General features: G+C 33.8%; 1 protein-coding gene across 1 annotated transcript; it reads left to right on the top strand.

Moving 5' to 3' along the window:
* Window positions 1–1,726: 1,726 nt before the first annotated feature.
* Window positions 1,727–18,061, top strand: LOC132698409 (cathepsin B-like). The gene is made up of 4 exons (XM_060664449.1): window positions 1,727–2,169; window positions 10,584–10,784; window positions 13,873–14,167; window positions 17,707–18,061. Exons 1-4 carry the CDS (start codon window positions 1,804–1,806, stop codon window positions 18,033–18,035), a joined length of 1,191 nt encoding a protein of 396 aa, XP_060520432.1. The 5' UTR covers window positions 1,727–1,803; the 3' UTR covers window positions 18,036–18,061.

The raw sequence follows: 18,061 nt of genomic DNA, 5'->3' as shown, positions 1-18,061 counted from the left end.
TAAAGAATTTTATAAAATCTTGAATTTGCTTTAATTACCCATAATAATTTTTCCTCACCTGATTAAGAAGGAAAGTCTCCGGATGTTCAGCAAGTTCATCTCAACTGGCTGCTGTAAGTTACATAATGTCCTGTTTAAAACGAAGTGACTACGTTTAAAGAGTTACTTTTGAAGAAAACAAAAATATTTTACTTAATACCTGCATTAAAGAAGATTTAAAAAATAAAAGTTAAAAATTTAGTTATTGCCACCAAACATTTGAAGCCTAGGTTAACCAATCAATGTGCAAAATACAAAATTAAAGAAAAAATGTATTACTTTTTTTATAGTTCGCCATTGAAATAAAACGCCTACTCTCAAAGAGACTGGAATCCTTGATATTGTTTTTAATACGATAAAATGATTACATCTTAGGTGGGAATATTTTGAGAGACTTATTGGTTACATGCGAGGCTTGAAATAAGTTCGGCATACGCATATTGAATATCCCTCTGTAACAACATTTAGTAGCTACTGGTTTTAAAAAACAAATTCACAATGTATGTTATGAGCTACTGCAAACAATAGGTCCTTGTTCACTTTTGATAACAGATCTACAATGACGTAAAATTACAATGTCACAGAAACCCACAAGTTGGTCGATTTCATTTGTGAAAATAGGTTCCGTTAATTATAGGAATACATAAAAGTACATCAAAGACTTTTTAACTAAAAAAAAACAGGTTCAAGCATTTTTGCTTTCGATGCCTACTCATCAAGAGAGAAGATGAGAAAAGAAGTCCAAACGATTTAGAACCAGGATATCTGGTAAACCAAGTTTTCGTAGCAATAGATAGAAAATCGTTTTTTATAATAATAAAAATATTTTTTTTGCAATAAATTTAAATTGAGGGAAAAGCCGTTTTCTGTGATTGACTTTATTTTTTTGGAAAACAGTTAAACAGAAATTTCACATACTAGAATATTGTTATTTATTTACAGCTAACGGTGAGTTGAATCCTACGAAAATGAAACCTATTGCGTTGGAATTGAGAACCAGTGGTCTTGAATTATGGTCAGTCAAAAGGATTAAAAATAGATTGCACAAAACAATTGACTTTGATGTTTACGAGATCGACATTATAGCATTTTCAGAAAAGAAGACAAAAAATGTTTGGAAAACAATATTAAATGTAACACTAGTAAAAGGAAAATGCTACAAATCTAGGAAAAGAAGAACTAGCCAGCATCTGTGAGAGTTCTGTATTCGGATGCTCCCACGGATGCGGGTTACATGTAGGTAAACACACACAAACATTATATATATATATATATATATATATATATATATATATATATATATATATATATATATATATATATATATATATATATATATATATATATATATATATATATATATATATATATATATATATATATATAATGTTTGTGTGTGTTTACCTACATGTAACATATATATATATATATATATATATATATATATATATATATATATATATATATATATACTTTTTTTTCCAAAAACTGGAAAATTTCGCTTCTTCAATTTATGGAGTGCTGGCGGAGCAATAGATTTTAATAAATAAAAATAAATGATTACTCACTTAATGAAATGCCATTGTTTGACTCTATCACTAAACTTTTTGGCTATTTATCCATAATTAAACGTCAATCTTCGAGTGGTGCTTGTTTTTATCTTCTTATCAATTCAGACAATCGCCAATTCGAACGAAATAAGCGTCTTCCGAGCGACAAAATTATGCATCAAGCGAGTAGTGCTTCGCGACCGGAACAGAAAATATGGAAAACTCTCCGATTAGTGTCACGCTGCTGTTTCTGATCTGTAAAGTGACGTTGGGGGCTAAACCCCATCCCCTTTCCGATGAATACATTTCCCAATTGAACGCGAAGCAATCACTGTGGATGGCGGGCAGCAATTTCGAATTTAACAACGACCCGAAGATGTGGTCGTATGTCAAGAAAATGGCCGGCGGGACTCTGATTCATCGACAAAGTAACCGAAGCACGCGATCAAATCTTAGAATGACCGGATCGTACGATATCAAAGTGACAGATATACCAGAAATGTTCGACGCCAGAGAGAAATGGCCAAACTGTACGTCTATCGGACAAGTATGGGATCAAGGAGCTTGCGGCTCTAGTTGGGTAAAATATTTTATTTTAAATTTTTAATTTAAAACAATGCAATTACCAAATAGCATACTGGTAGTCTCGTACAGGATTATTGATAAGATTTAACCACCTTCTAACTATTTCATTTTTTAACCCGCAGTGAGTTTTTATAAGAATTAAAAAACATTGTGCAGTTGTATTTTATTTTTATTTATTTATTTATCATGCTGGGTTAATACAGTACAACTAGATTAAAGTTCAAAGAGTTTTACTTAAACTTATGCTTTGGTTAGTTATTTTTGGTTAGTTAGGATAGGCTTCTAATAATCCATATGCGTTGTTTTAAACACAAAGGTAATAGTGATGTTAACACTCTATACTACCTTATTATATAATGCAGTGCAACCCCCAAAAATTAAATTACAACAAAAAATATTAAGATTTTCACAGCTATTTATTGGTTTATGACAACTATTTCGGTAACACCGTGCTTTTATCAAATACAAAATATGACAATATTCCGATATCTAAACAGGGTATTTTCTAATTGAATGTCAATAATTAAGGGGTCATTTTTGGATCTACCTTAAAAGAAAATTTCATATGAACATATGTCCTAAACATCCTAACTTTTGAGATACAAGGTGGTAACTTTTCAAAAATAAAATATATTTTTTTATATCTGTAATACCACTTTAAATATTTTTATGAAATTTGGCACACACCTACTATGTAGATTCTCTTAATTCCCTGATTCCCCGATTTCTAAAGAAATTTAATTTCTTGATTTTCTTTCAGCCAATGTTCGGTTTTCGCTTGAAAAAATAAAAACCTCTTCTCTGCATAATCAAATAAAAAAAAAATAGGATAACAAATCTGCTCATAAATGAATGCAAATGTCATTTTCTTTAAGGACTGTCTATGAACAAATAATATTTTGGTTAATTAGCCTCAGCTGCACTGGTTAAATCGAGAACTTTTTTTTTGAAAAATAAAATATCTATCCAAAACAAAATATCTACTTTTTAGTTACTAACTACCAGATAGACCAGACTTTGAACATGCCCCCATAAGGAAAAGTCTAAACTATGTAAATATAAATGATAAAAAATAATTATAAAGATTTCAAAAATATATCTGTGAGTTTACGTACTTTGTATTCGTACTTTGATTTTTTGAAGTATTTTAATAAAACAGATAAGAGATTTTTGATTATTTTAAGCGATAACCGTACGTCGGTTTAATTATCGACATTCAATTAGAAAACACCCTGTCTATAGAAACAGATAGATGGCGCAACGCTAGCAAGTTTGACTCAACAAAAATCGACGCAGGAAAAATCCAGAAGTTGTGTAAAAAGTATTACAGTAGCCTGTGGAAGTTTCTTTAAAAAATTAATAGATAAATAGATAATTATAGTAACGAACGAACATAAAAGAGCGTATAAAAATAAAAGTTCGGAATCTAACTATGCCTTTCACTTAAATTCATAAATGCACAAGTTTGACGATATTTTTGATCCTTTACATAATGAATCAAAAAGCAAAATACTAAATTTGTTAGAATCTATGAAGATAAACAAAATCTTTTACGAACCTATTACTTAATGACCAATTAGCTTGGTGTTAAATTTCAATTTATTACCCTAAAACGGTAATTAAGAATGTATTACGACCTGTTTTGATAAATAGATGTATAGATATAGATATATGTATAGATATAGATATATGTATAGATATAGATATATGTACAGATATATTTGTATTGTTGTATTGTATAAATAGCGGTGAAAATCTGAAGAAGTAAAAGCCACCAATGATCGATTGGGTTTAAAGAATCTTTATTCTGATAACATCAAACATTACTAAGATTCGTAAGATATAAGTGATGTTTTTGTAACTCATTCCATCCTGATCCACACTTGCAGTGCTGTACTATTATCCCATACTGCAAAATCGACTCTAAGAGGTATTATAGTATCAACAGAAGTTGCTTAGTTAGACATTGCTTTAGCAAATTAAATTTGTATCAATATAAACACGCAAATATTTTACAGTTTTTCCTTCCAAAATTTGTTCATTCAAATTTTCAACCTGCATACTTTTAAAATTAGGACGATCAACAATAGTTTTTGAAAAATCCAAATAATTAGGTTTATCTATATTCAGAGAGAGTCTAAGTGCAGTCTAACCATTCTTTTACCTCGTGAAGTTCGCTGATTGCCTGAACTCTCACTCCATCCTAGCTATCACTCCTAAAAAGCAAGACAGTAAGAGCAGCGTATGAGATAACCTTTCCCTTTATATTAAACAATGTCTACCCCTTCATAAACAGATTGAAGTGTGGGTCCCAGTACTATATAATTTACGGTTGGCGTATTGCATCTCTTATCTTTTGCATCCTGTTTGCCAGGTGTGCCAGTGCCTCTAATTCCATTAGTTTCATGTGCACTGCACTGTGTCAAACGCCTTGGCCAAGTTCAGAAACAGCGATACATTTATTGTTCTCATTGATCTCATCAATCACAAAAGACACTAACCCCCGCATAGCACCACACGAACTATGTCCCTTAGTGAACCCAAATTGGTTTTCTGAAACCAGGCTACTGATTTTCAAAAACTTAGTAAGTTCTGTTCATTTTTTGAAAATTTTCGCAATGTTGCTTGTCAAACTGATGATCCTGTAATTTTTAACTAATTTGGAATCACCTGCCTTAAGTGGGATATTTACTGAATATTAGATTAATAATTAATTAAATTGGTGCAATTATAAGATTATGAAACATTTTAATATGTTTGAACATAGCCGGGGGCGCCAGCGAACATTAAGCTGCGAATATGTTTCACAAGGTCATTGTCACTCACTGGCTCCAGATATATTGACCCCTGGAAAGTGAAATTCCAAAGTGTCATTAAATTATAGGGGATTATAGGGAATACGTTCCTAGGTGACAAAAAAAAAACAAATATATAAAAAAATCAAGTTGATTGAAGTTTTTGAACATTTTGATGAATTATCTTAAGGCTTAGGCAATCGTTTAAAGATTTTTGTAATTTTCTCTTGCTTGGCAGTTGTTAAAAGCTCCCTCAATCTAATGTGCAGCAGTCGCATTAGCAATTTTCCTCTTAAAAGTAAGACTTCGTTCTATAGACAGATGTTCTATCTATCTGTTTGAAACCATCTCGTCCTATTCTATTCGCAATGTTGGCTATGTTTGCAGTCAAAGTTTGAACTTGCTCAGATTTTTCGTCATTTTCCAGGTCAAAGTTTCTTCCAGCATGGCTTAATTGTATGTGGATTCAGTTTTTCCAACTATTTTTTTATGTTTATGCATTTTCCACATTATCCAATATGATTTTGAAGGTTCGTCTAATGTAATTGAAGCAAAGTCGTCGTGTTGGGACGTAAAAATGCGGCTTTTATATTTGGATACATAGTTTCAAGTTCTCGAGGATGACCAAGTACATTTTCTGAAACTATAAGTGCTTTAAAGTCTAAATTCTGTTTTTTTAAATAAGTTTCAACTTCAGAAATAAAACAATTCCAGGACCATTCACAAAAAATAGCACTAGTAACCAACGTTTTCTTATTAGTACGCCAAAACGCTGGCGGGTTGTCCTTGTTTTAATTTTTTAAAGCCCGAGATTTTTCGCTCTGTGGCTTAATGACACCGTCTCCAGATGCATTAGAACGGACCAACCGTGTAACTCTATACTTTGTTGCTTTAAATCCAGGCGCAGACCTTTTCGCTTTTAGAAATGAATGTTTTGTTTGGCATTCTCTTCTATAACGTACAGTTTCATCTGCATTAAATACTTGCTCAGGTTTCTGGATTCTGGTTGGATATCGTTCTCCTGCAGATGCTGCTTCTCCAATGAATTTAATGTCATGCATGGTCCTCGATCCATAATGACGACGTCATTATCATATTCTCTATTGCTGGATCACGAACAATTCTCGCCTCGACAGTGAAGTTGAAGCTACAGACGAGCATATTTTATATTCGGATTTCCTTATCGATGATAAAGTTGATTCATTGACATCAAATGAACGTGATATGCATCCAAATGACTCGCCAAGGCGCAAATAATCAAGCATATCTATTTTCACTTTAAGCGGCAAAGCAAAAATTTTTTCGTATCGAAACTCGTTTCTCATTTTTTTTAGTTGACATTATAAATTAGAAAAACAGCGCTAGAGACACTTCTGCTCGCTCACAATTTTTATAGCGAATTTGAAAGACGAAACAATAAAACACGCAAAGGGGCTGTTACCCTAGGATGGTACAGCTACATTTAAAAATATACTTTATTCATTGAGAAATAAGATTGCCTTCATTCTGTTTGTTTACATTCTCGGCGATATCATTGAACAACATACTTTAGTCACTATTTTACTATTATTAGACTTTGCAATATTGGATTTAGGAGGTTTTGATATTTTAAGGATTTTTGCGTTTTCAAATCGAATTTCATTAGCTGTTTGAGATGGCAGTTTGCTCTGCTCTTCTCTCTAATAATTTCCACATTAAAGATATTAAGCAATCCGTCAAAAAATACACTTCAACACAACCTTCCAATAGCAATAAGGCCGGAAGCAATCCTACACTTACCACTGTTGTCCTCCTTTACATTCAAAACACCACTGAAAACATATCAAAAGTTCTAAAGAAGTATAACGTTAAAACCAGATTTACTACCTTTCCAAAAATCTCTCAACATCTTCGGTCCGTCAAAGACAAAATTACATTGGACAAAGAATGTATTGGAGAGACCGGTCGAAAAATGTCAACAGCTGTTGCCGAACACAATCACGAAACAATCACGGACATAACATTTTATTAGATGAAACTAAAATTCTTGCATGTAATCAATTCTTCTACCAACGAAAATCCCAGAGTTTATAGAAATCTATAAACATCCTAACAATCTTAACCGTGACTCAGGTCTCTACCTGTCACCAATAAGGGAATCAGTCACCCGAGACGGTGTTTATGCCCTCATTTAGCTCCGCCCAAATAAACCAGACCAAAGACCTTACTGATCATGATATTCGGAAGTCAAGATCCGGCAGGAGGGGAAACAGGGCCTCTCAGGTCGTCAACATGCGAAAACCCTGTCAAATGACTAATAAACAAACATATAAGATTGGAACATGGAATGTCACTAGCATGTATGAACCCGGAAAAGCACATAATATTGTCCAGGAAATGCAAAGAATGAACATCAATATCCTAGGTGTAAGCGAAACGCGTTGGCCGGGAAGTGGAGAATGTCAGTTGAAAGATCAACATCTAATATATTACTCAGGTAGCTCCGACCCTCAGCACCGACATGGAGTAGGCATAATAATCAACAAAAATGTTTCCCGATATGTTCTGAACTTCGTACCACTGTCAGAACGTGTAATGTTACTACAATTTAGGATGAACATAGGAAGGATGAACGTAATCCAAGTATATGCGCCAACAGCAGACAAAGATGATCAGGAAGTAGAAATGTTTTATGAACAAATAAACGAAATACTGAAACAAGTCAAAGCAAAAGATGTAACAATAATAATGGGTGACCTAAATGCTAAAGTTGGTAAAGGAAAGACAAATAATCTAATGGGAAACTTCGGTCTGGGGGAAAGGAACGACAGAGGTGAAAGGTTAGTACAATTCTGCCAAGAGAAAAATATGGTTATCACAAACACATGCTTTCAATTACCTAATAGACGTTTATATACATGGATATCACCACAAGATAGCAAAGAGAAAATAGTTAGAAACCAGATAGATTATTTAATGATCAATGAAAGATACAGGAATGGTATAATGTCAGTTAAAACATATCCGGGTGCAAATATATCCTCTAACCATAACCCACTAATTGCAAAAGTAAGGATAAAATTAAAAAGAATTGACCATAGAACAAAGAAAGATACAATTGACACTAATCAATTGCGTAATCCAGAAACAAGGGAAAGAGTGAAAAATAAGATAAATGGGGCATTGCAAACCTTGCAATGCATAGAAAATAACAATGAAGAACATATAAACAACAACTGGCTCCAGTTTAAAACAGAAATACTAAAAACATGCAAGGAACAACTTAGTAAGAAAACAGAGGTAAGAAAGGAATGGATGACAATTGAAATATTAGGTCTCATGGACGAGAGAAGAACATACAAAAACAAAGATCAACAAAAATACCGATATCTACAAAGCAAGATCAGAAGTAAAATTAGGGAAGCCAAAGAAAACTGGCACAGGGAAAAGTGTGAGGAAATCGAGAAATTACAAAGTAAACATGATGGTTTCAATGCGCACAAGAGAATTAAAGAGTTAACCAACAAACGCAATTACAATAACAACTTGCTGGTGGATGAAAATGGAGATATTATTATGGACACAAAAGAAAAATTGAAAGTATGGAAAAACTATGTAGAACAACTGTACGAAGATTAGCGAGATGAAGAAAGTAGTGAGTATGTATGTGATGATATTGGACCAGAAATAACGAAGGACGAAGTAGAACACATCATCAAGGAAATGAAAACCGGGAAAGCTACGGGACTGGATGAAATACCAGCAGAAGTTCTTAAACTCATTGACAATCATAACATACATCTTCTAACACATCTCTTCAACAGTGTATACAAAACTGGAATTTTACCGAAAGAGTGGCTACAATCAACATTTATAACTATCCCCAAAAAGACCAACGCAAGACAGTGCTCGGACCATCGTACCATCAGCTTAATGTGTCACATACTTAAGGTACTTCTGAAAATCATCCATCGCAGAATATATAAAAAGTTAGAAATAGATATTGAGGATACGCAGTTCGGTTTTAGGAATGGACTAGGGACTAGAGAAGCACTGTTTGCCTTCAACGTATTAACGCAGCGGTGCTTAGATGTAAATCAGGATGTGTACGTTTGTTTTCTGGACTACAATAAGGCATTTGACACCGTCCAACATAAAACACTCATAAGACTGCTTAAAAGTAAGAACATTGACTCTAGAGACATAAGAATAATAAATAATTTGTATTACCAACAAGAGGCCGTGATAAGGGTACACAATGAGGTGACAGACAGAATAAAAATAAAAAGAGGTGTTAGACAGGGATGTGTCTTATCACCATCTCTGTTCAACCTATACTCCGAAGAAATATTTAAGAGAGCACTCCAAGATGAAACAGCTGGAGTAAAGATTAATGGCTTACCCGTTTGTAATATTAGATATGCCGATGACACCGCGCTAATAGCAGAAAATATGGATGATCTACAGAGAATTACGAACAAAATTGTAGAAGTAAGCGAAGAGTTTGGGCTATCACTCAATACAAAGAAAACTAAATTTATGATAATTACAAAAAAATCTATTATCAATACAAACCTTTATATAAAGAATGAACAGATAGAACAAGTAAGGAATTATAATTATCTGGGGACGAACATTAACGAGACAAATGACTATTCCAAAGAAATCAGAATAAGAATAGAAAAGTCCAGAAGTGCTTTTAATAATATGAGGAAATTGTTGTGCAGCAGGGATTTGAGCTTAAGTTTGAGAGTGAGGATGCTTAAATGCTATGTTTTCTCGGTCCTCTTGTATGGCGTGGAGGCCTGGACTTTGAATAAACAATGCCTGAATAAACTAGAAGCTTTTGAGATGTGGACGTACCGAAGAATTTTAAGGATATCCTGGACGGACAGAATGACAAACGAACAAGTACTTGTAAGGATGGACAAGCAACGTGAAATAATGGATACGGTCAAAATAAGAAAATTGCAGTATCTGGGGCATATTACACGCGGAGAAAAATATAAATTGCTACAACTGATTATGCAAGGTAAAATCCAAGGTAAACGGAGTATCGGAAGGAGAAGGATGTCATGGTTGCGTAATCTGAGAGAATGGTTTGGATGTAACTCCAACCAATTGTTTCGTGCTGCAGTCTCAAGGATACAAATTGCATTGATGATTGCCAACCTTCGCAGCGGAGATGGCACGTGAAGAAGAAGAAGCTCCGCCCAGGTTCAAAATTTTTCTGTTATTACTTGCTTTTAGTATAGTATGTTTGATAATATAGTATTGACTGGTTTTGTTTGGAGAGTATCTCAATTTTGAACTACTACTACTGCTACATTGAAATTTAATATAGAACAGCCTGTACTTTTGTGCATTTTCAGATTATTTATAAAAAAATAAACTAATGTATTCCGAAAGAATTCATTTTGAACCCTATAATCTTTGTATAACATTCTTGTTTAGAAAGTTTTAAAAGCATGTGCCAGGAAGGTAATACTAAAATCAAAGAATTTGGTTTTTCTAAAGTATTTCATGATCCACCAATTTTGACAGCATTTGATTATAAAATTGTTATCCCATTTAACCGAGCCTATATATTTAATGGTTTAGAAGTTATACATACCATAATTGAAAATTATGTTAGGCGATAGCTGCGGTGTCGGCTATGTCCGATAGAATTTGCATACACTCCAATTTCACGGACCGCCCAATCCTCTCCCCCGAAGATCTGATGTCCTGCTGCACGGATTGCAGGTACGGATGCGATGGAGGATACCCCTTCGCTGCTTGGGAATATTGGTTCACCAACGGAATCACAACGGGGGGTGCCTACAACTCAACTGGAGTAAGTATACTATCAAACTATTGTTAAGATTAGAACTGCCATTGCCTTCATAATCCATCCATAATTTTCACTACAGTTTGACAAAAACCGTCATATGCAAAGGGTCTACAGAGTGATCAAATTATTAAAGCTATAGAACAATATAGCAACTAAGCAACTATGAAAAAAAATTGAGAATGGCCCTTCGACATGCGCATGGGCAGCAATTTGTGTAGTACAGTAAGGTTACTATATTATCTAATAGCTAAATGGATCCAATGAATACATTCCTCTTTTATTATTTGCTTTTTGCAGTCCTCTAGTATCACTCCCTCAATGGCTTGATCAAATAGTAAATAGGTCTTTAATTATGAATGTCGTGTTTTTTCTTGCTTTGTTCGCTTTCGCAATGATATATGCCGATCTGCACGGCACAGTTACACTATGTTTGTAACATATCTTCCACGTCATATTCTATAAAACAATGTTTGTGTAAATTTGCAGTTCTTCTTTATTAACCTGGATATTCAGTGAATAAGTTTTTGTTTTCTTCAATTCAATCACCCGGAAGACATTTTATTATTTCACTGAAACAGTGTTCAAACATCCGAATTCTTATCTTCGTGGTACTGTATGGTACAACTGTTAGTACAGCAAACCTCCTTTTAAAAATCTCTTTCCACTTCTACTTCTAACATTAGTGCCCGCTAACAAGCCTTTGATTTTTCTTTTGTCACATTTTTTGTGGTATACAAATTTCATTAATCTCCGTTTCACTAGGATACAAGCAGATACACCAAATAATTTTTATCGCTTTCGATCCATATTTCTTTTAGAGTGGTCCATAAAAGCCTGGAAACTTATATTTAATATACTATTTTAGTTATTAATAAATTAATACTAGGCATTACATCTTAATGGCAGCTACTGTGTTAGAAAGGAAAAATATAACGCTATTGGATAATTAAGAGGTCTTGCTATTTTTCAGTTTGTCTGGATTTCATTTTTGCAAGCACACAGGTTTTATTAGACGTTTTGTGAAAATCTAGGTTTCTAGCTCCTCCGTCGACCTAAAATTGTAACCAAAAATTCCCGACAACTTTGTCAAGACATGTCACTTGCTAATCCTTGCAGTGGAATACTCCCTTTTATCCATTTCAAGCTTTTCAAGGAATTTGGAAAGCTAAAATTGTGGCTGCAATTTGCTAGCCTCTTGGGCACTAGTGATAACTTTTACAATGTACAGGGTGTTCATGATTTTTCAGTCTTACACAGCAAAACTATTTTTTTTATGAAAGGAACAAATACGCTGAGAGATAATTAAAACCGCTTTTAATTTTCACCATCATGGGCATAAATCGTAAGGTTTTCGAAATAAAAGCAATTTTGTAACAATTATAAGATTTGACCATAGTTATCGCATTGGCAAATGTTTTATTAATGATTTTTAAAACATAAATAGAATATATTAAAATTGTGATACAATTTTTATTATCTATGGAGACTGTCAACGGATTGCAAACGTGTAGAGAGTTTTACATATACATCGTCCTCATGAACAAAAAAATTCTTCCGACTTTTTAATTCTCGTAATTAACATATTTATTTGTCAATGCATTGAGTATCGATTGCCTATTTTTCAGATGTATGTATCAATACACTTCACTCCCAGGAGTGACATTTGCCTAAAATGTTCTGTGTCTTAGACTATTTTAATTCGTTTTAAACCAGTCAACCTTTTAATTTATAATTAATTATTTACCATAATTTTCGCAAAGTGTAGGACTTTATTTTATTTGTAAGAGATATTTTTTATATAAGATAGCTCGTTATTTCTGTTTCACAGCCACAGTTCTAAAATATCAGTCGTCATGAACTTTTGGCGTTTTCAGGTCGAATTTGGCGAATTTGTTCGAAGATCTGCAAATTAAAATTTTTTCATATAACCCAAAAAGAACACGGGACAACAAATTTTAAACTTTTGGAAGCTGATTTCGATCTGATATTTGCTTCTGTATAATTTAGGTCTTCTAAATTTAAATCTGATAAGTATTTTCCTCTACGAGGTAAGGTTTTTTTATCACCATATCACCATTAAAAGGGCCAATGAATGAATTTTTATTACTATAAGAACCAAAACCGAATAAAAATTATAAATTAAATAACGGAGCCTCAAACAATAGTTAAGACCATTTACCTTTGGAGGGTCTCTTGATCGAAATACTTCATTTAGTGGATTTTCATTTTCATTTTCATGTCCGGGTTGTCTCTTCTTAACGACAAGCAGTAATCTGCCATCATTGCAACGTTCCATCGCCATTGATATTTTCATTCCATTTCTTTTATATCTTAGTGGAACCCCTCACCTTGCTCTTCACTCACATCAACATCAAGATTTTCAAGTAGTGCAGATGTGAGTGTAAAAAGCGTAGTTTTTTCCTCATATTGCATCCCAGTTCCCTAAATTTTTAGAACATTAATTTCTACAATGTCTTTGTAATTTGGATATTTGTTGTCTAATAGAAAACCTTTAATAACATCAATCGACGAAATCCGTGCAACCTTTGCATGGTATCCACAAAATATTATTTTTCCATTAATCGCCTTATTCGAGGACCTACAAAAATTCCTCCTTTCAATTTTGAGAGAGCAGGAAAATTTCCACAGGTATATAAAACATGCTCCAACTTTATTTAAAGCTTACATACCTTACAAACCTTACAACATACCTTACAACAATAGATATGGTGCCCAAAGTTTGTCTTAATCACCAATTTTTACTTTAAAATAAGCGTGTTATAGTTTTTTAAACTATATTTCACTTCATTTGTTAATTTATGCACAATGTATGCTAGAAATTTCAATTTTTAGAATGTTATATAATGCCATTATTTTTAAAACAATAAATATGACATTTCGGAAATTAATTCAAAAATGTTGCGTGATAGAAACAAAAACGATTGTTTTTCTATTGGTTTAGTCCCTATAACTCCAAAAATGTGAAAAATACCAAATCACAAAATCTTTGTTGGTCTGTATAACCCAAAGCCTCCTTCAACCTTCAAAACTAAAATTATAATTCGTTAACTGAAATGACTGAAAATTGTAGGGGTGCAAGGCCTATACGAATCAGCCATGCGGCCACACCAAATCCAGCACTTTAACGCTTTGCTCGACTTTGGAGCCCGCTTGTATTCCTAACTGTCAGAGGACGTGTGACGCTCACTCTGAAGTAAACGTCGATAGCTACGACGAAACACTATATTTCGGATTCGAACCATACGAGAACTTGTACTGCGACACTACGCAAAGCTGCATCGAACAGTTGAAGTACGAGATCATGACGAATGGCCCCGTCGAAGCAACCTTTGACGTTTACGCGGACTTTTTAAGTTATAAGGGCGGTGAGTCGAACCTACCCAATGTAGTTTCAAAAAGGCAGTAACGATACTATAAATAGAAGTTGAATTAAAAATAAATAAATGTTAAAAAATGATTAATTAAGTGTGAATTATTCTAATTTTAATTATTTTGAGCTGAAAAGATGACAAATCCCAAACTTATTGCAGCTATTTACAAAACGCAGGAGCAATGCAGTTTTGTAAGTAGTATTACAGTAGCCTGTGGAAGTTTCTTTGAAAAATTATTTCAGCTTTTTTAATATTACTGCTGGAGGAGGTGAATCCTATCTGGAACCCAATGAACTCAAAATGTTACAATCGAAAACGACGGTTACTAATGTGGATTCTATTACTGAAATCATTTACATAGTTTTATTATTTGATGAAGCAACAATATACTTAAGTTCATTAACTTTGTTAGGTAGAAAATCATTTATGTGTTTTGAAAAGATTAAATTTATTATATTATTTTATCTTAACTCTATTGCATATTTTTTTTAAATAATTGTTTTTTTTTAAACGGCTTAACCAAAAAAACTTCTTGTCCTTATAATATGGACCACCTATGGCTTCGTCGCAAAAGCAAAATCCTTTTTCCAGGCAAACTTGGGATAGAAAAGCAACGAAATGCTATTCTTGCCGTTAAAGAGAACAGAATAGGGTATCTAAAAAGCTGCCGGATCCTTTAGCGATCCAAAAACGACATTCATTCTTTTATCTAAACACAGAGATTTACCTCCAGCTTACCAGAAAATTAAGAGTTTTTAAATTAAATCCTTACTATGGAACAACTGGGTTTGCAGTCAAAACATGGTTGAAGCTGTTTTTAGCACGTTATCTTAATTAATCCTTTAACTGTCCAACAGGAACCTCAATTGCACCATTAAAAGGTTTTAACAAAGAAGGTGTAACCATTTTCTTTAATTTATTAAAGAAAGAAATGGACGAATATCCTGCCTCGAATATTTACAACGACCGGGATATCGGACTTACCCAATAAGATGCCACAAATTTTATCTTTAAAGGGGAAAAATCAATTAGCTGCAGTCACGTCAGCCGAAAGAGGTTTAATAATAACATGGATAAGTTGTATGAATGCAGCTGGATCATTTGTTCCCCAATGATGATATTTCCTTGAAAGCGAGATCATCCACTGCTAATGAATGGTGCTTCAGGTAGATCAACACACGCTTGTTATCCGTCAGACTGGATACAGACAGAGCTTTTCATTTTTAGAGTTTAAACACTTTTTAGAAGTTATCAAACCTTCCACTACTTCTCCCGTGCTCCTGACAAAAGTGGGCACGCAAGTCATACCCGTAAGATCGAAGTAATTGATTTGGCATGAAAAAATAATCTTCGCTTAGTATCAATACCGCCGCACTCTAGCCAAAAAATCCAACCTTTCGGCAAAACGTTTATGGGCTTCTTAAAAAAATATATAGCTGAAGAAATCCGCGTATGGATGCGAGTTCATACCAGAGCTATCACTCAGTAAAACATATTTTTGGGGGCTTTAGAACAACACGGATTTATCCGCTTAATAATGTTTTTAGTGATCATGATTTTATTGAAACATCCCTAAACGCAACAATAGCACCAACCGAAAATCTAACAAATCAGTAAAATCAATCGTTCATTCCAAATCTACTTTCAGGTTCTTCAACTGCTCCTGCTTTTATAACACAAGAAAGTATTAGTCCATTACCGCGTTTAAATAGAACAAAAAGCAACAAGGGAAGAAAAAAAAGCTGATCTATTAACGTTTTCCCCATACAAGCTGGAATTAGACCAATCAATTAAGGAAAAAAAAGAAATAAATCCCAGGACAAATAAAAGAGTAACAGAAATTTTGGAGATAAAGTCTACTAAGGAGAGAAAACGACTACACTGGCAGAAGAAATGTAAAGAAAAAACCAACTTGTAAATCGGGAGAATGATCAAATTCTGAGGATTTTAGTAATTTTTCACTCAAAGATAGCTCAGATGAAGATCGTGATCCTACAGCCCAAATGCAGCATGTTTATATTGGGATGACATGTTTTCGGAGGATGTTTGTGGTGAATTAAAGTGAATTAGCGCATTTCTTGCTCTCAATGGGCACATAAAGATTACTCCGTTGTAGAAAATGGTATATTATGCAACAAATTAGTTTGTTTTGCACGAGCGGAGCATAGCGAAGTGAATGTTTAATAAAGGAGTAACTTATAGTATATTATGCAACAAGTGTGGTAAGGGGCATGTGAGTCACGAGACTTAAAAATTTTACCAAACGTGTTGCATATTAAACTTTTTCTACGACGGCTAGTTTTTCGGCACATTTTTGCAAAACCACACGAATGCAGACATACATGATCGGCAGAATGCACAAACGTCAAAATTCTAACCCGGAGGCGGTAGAGTGATGCATACCGCACGCTACGTCGGTATATAATTAGGTATTTTACAGAAAGGAGAAGAAATAAGTTTCCCAAACATGTTGCGTACTATACTTTTTCTACGCCCGTTAATTTTTGGGTAGACAGAAATGACAACCGTCAACTTTCAAGCCGTGCGGTAAAATCTCCGAAAACATCCGATTGCTCCCAAACCCCTGCCGTAATATGCCGGAAATGTTCGAAGTGGCTCAGATCCGGGGGACAAGAAATTCACGTGATAAAGTGACCCTTCGGGCACGCTAGATCGGTGTATAATTAGGTATTTTAAAAAAGGGAGTAGAAAAAGACATTTTTATATGACTTTTGTAGTAGATGTTAACGTTATAGGCTAAGTTAGGCTAAGTTTTGATTTATTTTTTTATTTTTATTAGACTAATTTCTACCGGAGTAGAATGTGGTGTCATGAAAGAATCATTTTGGTCCATATTAAATACTAGTTTTATTATACTTTCTTTAAAATGTTAAATGTTTTAATATTTTTTAGAAAATTAGTTTTTATTCATTTCGTTAAGCTTTTTAGAGGTGTACGTAACTGATGGGAATAAAGAACTAACTCTAGAACATTTTTTCTTTACTTTTATTTAAAGCAATCCTTGCCGTAGTCCATATTTAGAGAACCTACTCTACCTGCCTAAGTTAGGCATTGCTTACCAAATAATATCCGATACCTCTGGGGGTAAACTTACCTTATCTGTGACACAGTTCATATTATTATAGTTTTATAGCTCTAATTTCACACTCAAAGACATTATATATAAAATCCACAAAGCGAAGATTGGTTAGATGCGCGGATTAATTAGCTTATAATAATAACATAACCTTGTTTTTTGATTTATTTCATTAGTTTGCGTTACTGAATCAACTTCATTAATTAATGGATAAGTGACAGTGTAAAACTAGTATAATCATATAGCTACCAGAGGTATAGCAATTGCACGAAGCAACTATAAAAGAAATTTTGAGAACATTTTTAACCAATTGCCTTGTGGCATTCAACAAGCAACATGGTCGCTGACAGATCGTCAATAGGTTTAGAACCGCCAAATCAAATTAAAAATCGCTATCAAAACAAAATTGCAGTGTGTTCACGCAACTATTTTGTAGGTATTTACTCGACTGTTGACCTAAGCGAATTTGTAAGTTCCACGTCGGCGAAGTTGATAGGATGGGGGATCGAAAACAACCAGTCCTATTGGCTAGGCGTCAACTCGTGGAATACCGAGTGGGGCGAAAACGGTTTGTTCAAATTCCTGATGCTCCAGCCGTTTCAGATGCTTGAATCGAAAATCGTCGCCGCCATGCCGAACTTTGCGAGGTCGAAGATGGATAGTAGACCCCGAAATAACGCTTTTAAAATAAAAAACGCCCGACTACGTGTGTTTTCATTTTTGATTATTTTAAAAATAGTTTGGTTAGCAAGGTTTTGTATTTAGCGCATTTAATAAATGTACAATTCTCA

Source organism: Cylas formicarius, unplaced genomic scaffold (assembly GCF_029955315.1).
Source record: "Cylas formicarius isolate icCylForm1 unplaced genomic scaffold, icCylForm1.1 PGA_scaffold_2__14_contigs__length_35257938, whole genome shotgun sequence".
Taxonomy (NCBI): Eukaryota; Metazoa; Arthropoda; class Insecta; order Coleoptera; family Brentidae; genus Cylas; species Cylas formicarius.
The sequence above is the reverse complement of the archived record's forward strand: the minus strand, read 5'-3'. Positions and strand labels throughout refer to the sequence as shown.

Bases quoted from the DNA above. Each gene is read 5' to 3' on its own strand.
- LOC132698409 (XM_060664449.1), top strand. From the start codon at position 1,804: ATGGAAAACTCTCCGATTAGTGTCACGCTGCTGTTTCTGATCTGTAAA. The intron at 2,170-10,583 runs GTAAAATATTTT...AAATTATGTTAG, and splicing joins GAGCTTGCGGCTCTAGTTGG to GCGATAGCTGCGGTGTCGGC. The intron at 10,785-13,872 runs GTAAGTATACTA...TGAAAATTGTAG, and splicing joins GTGCCTACAACTCAACTGGA to GGGTGCAAGGCCTATACGAA.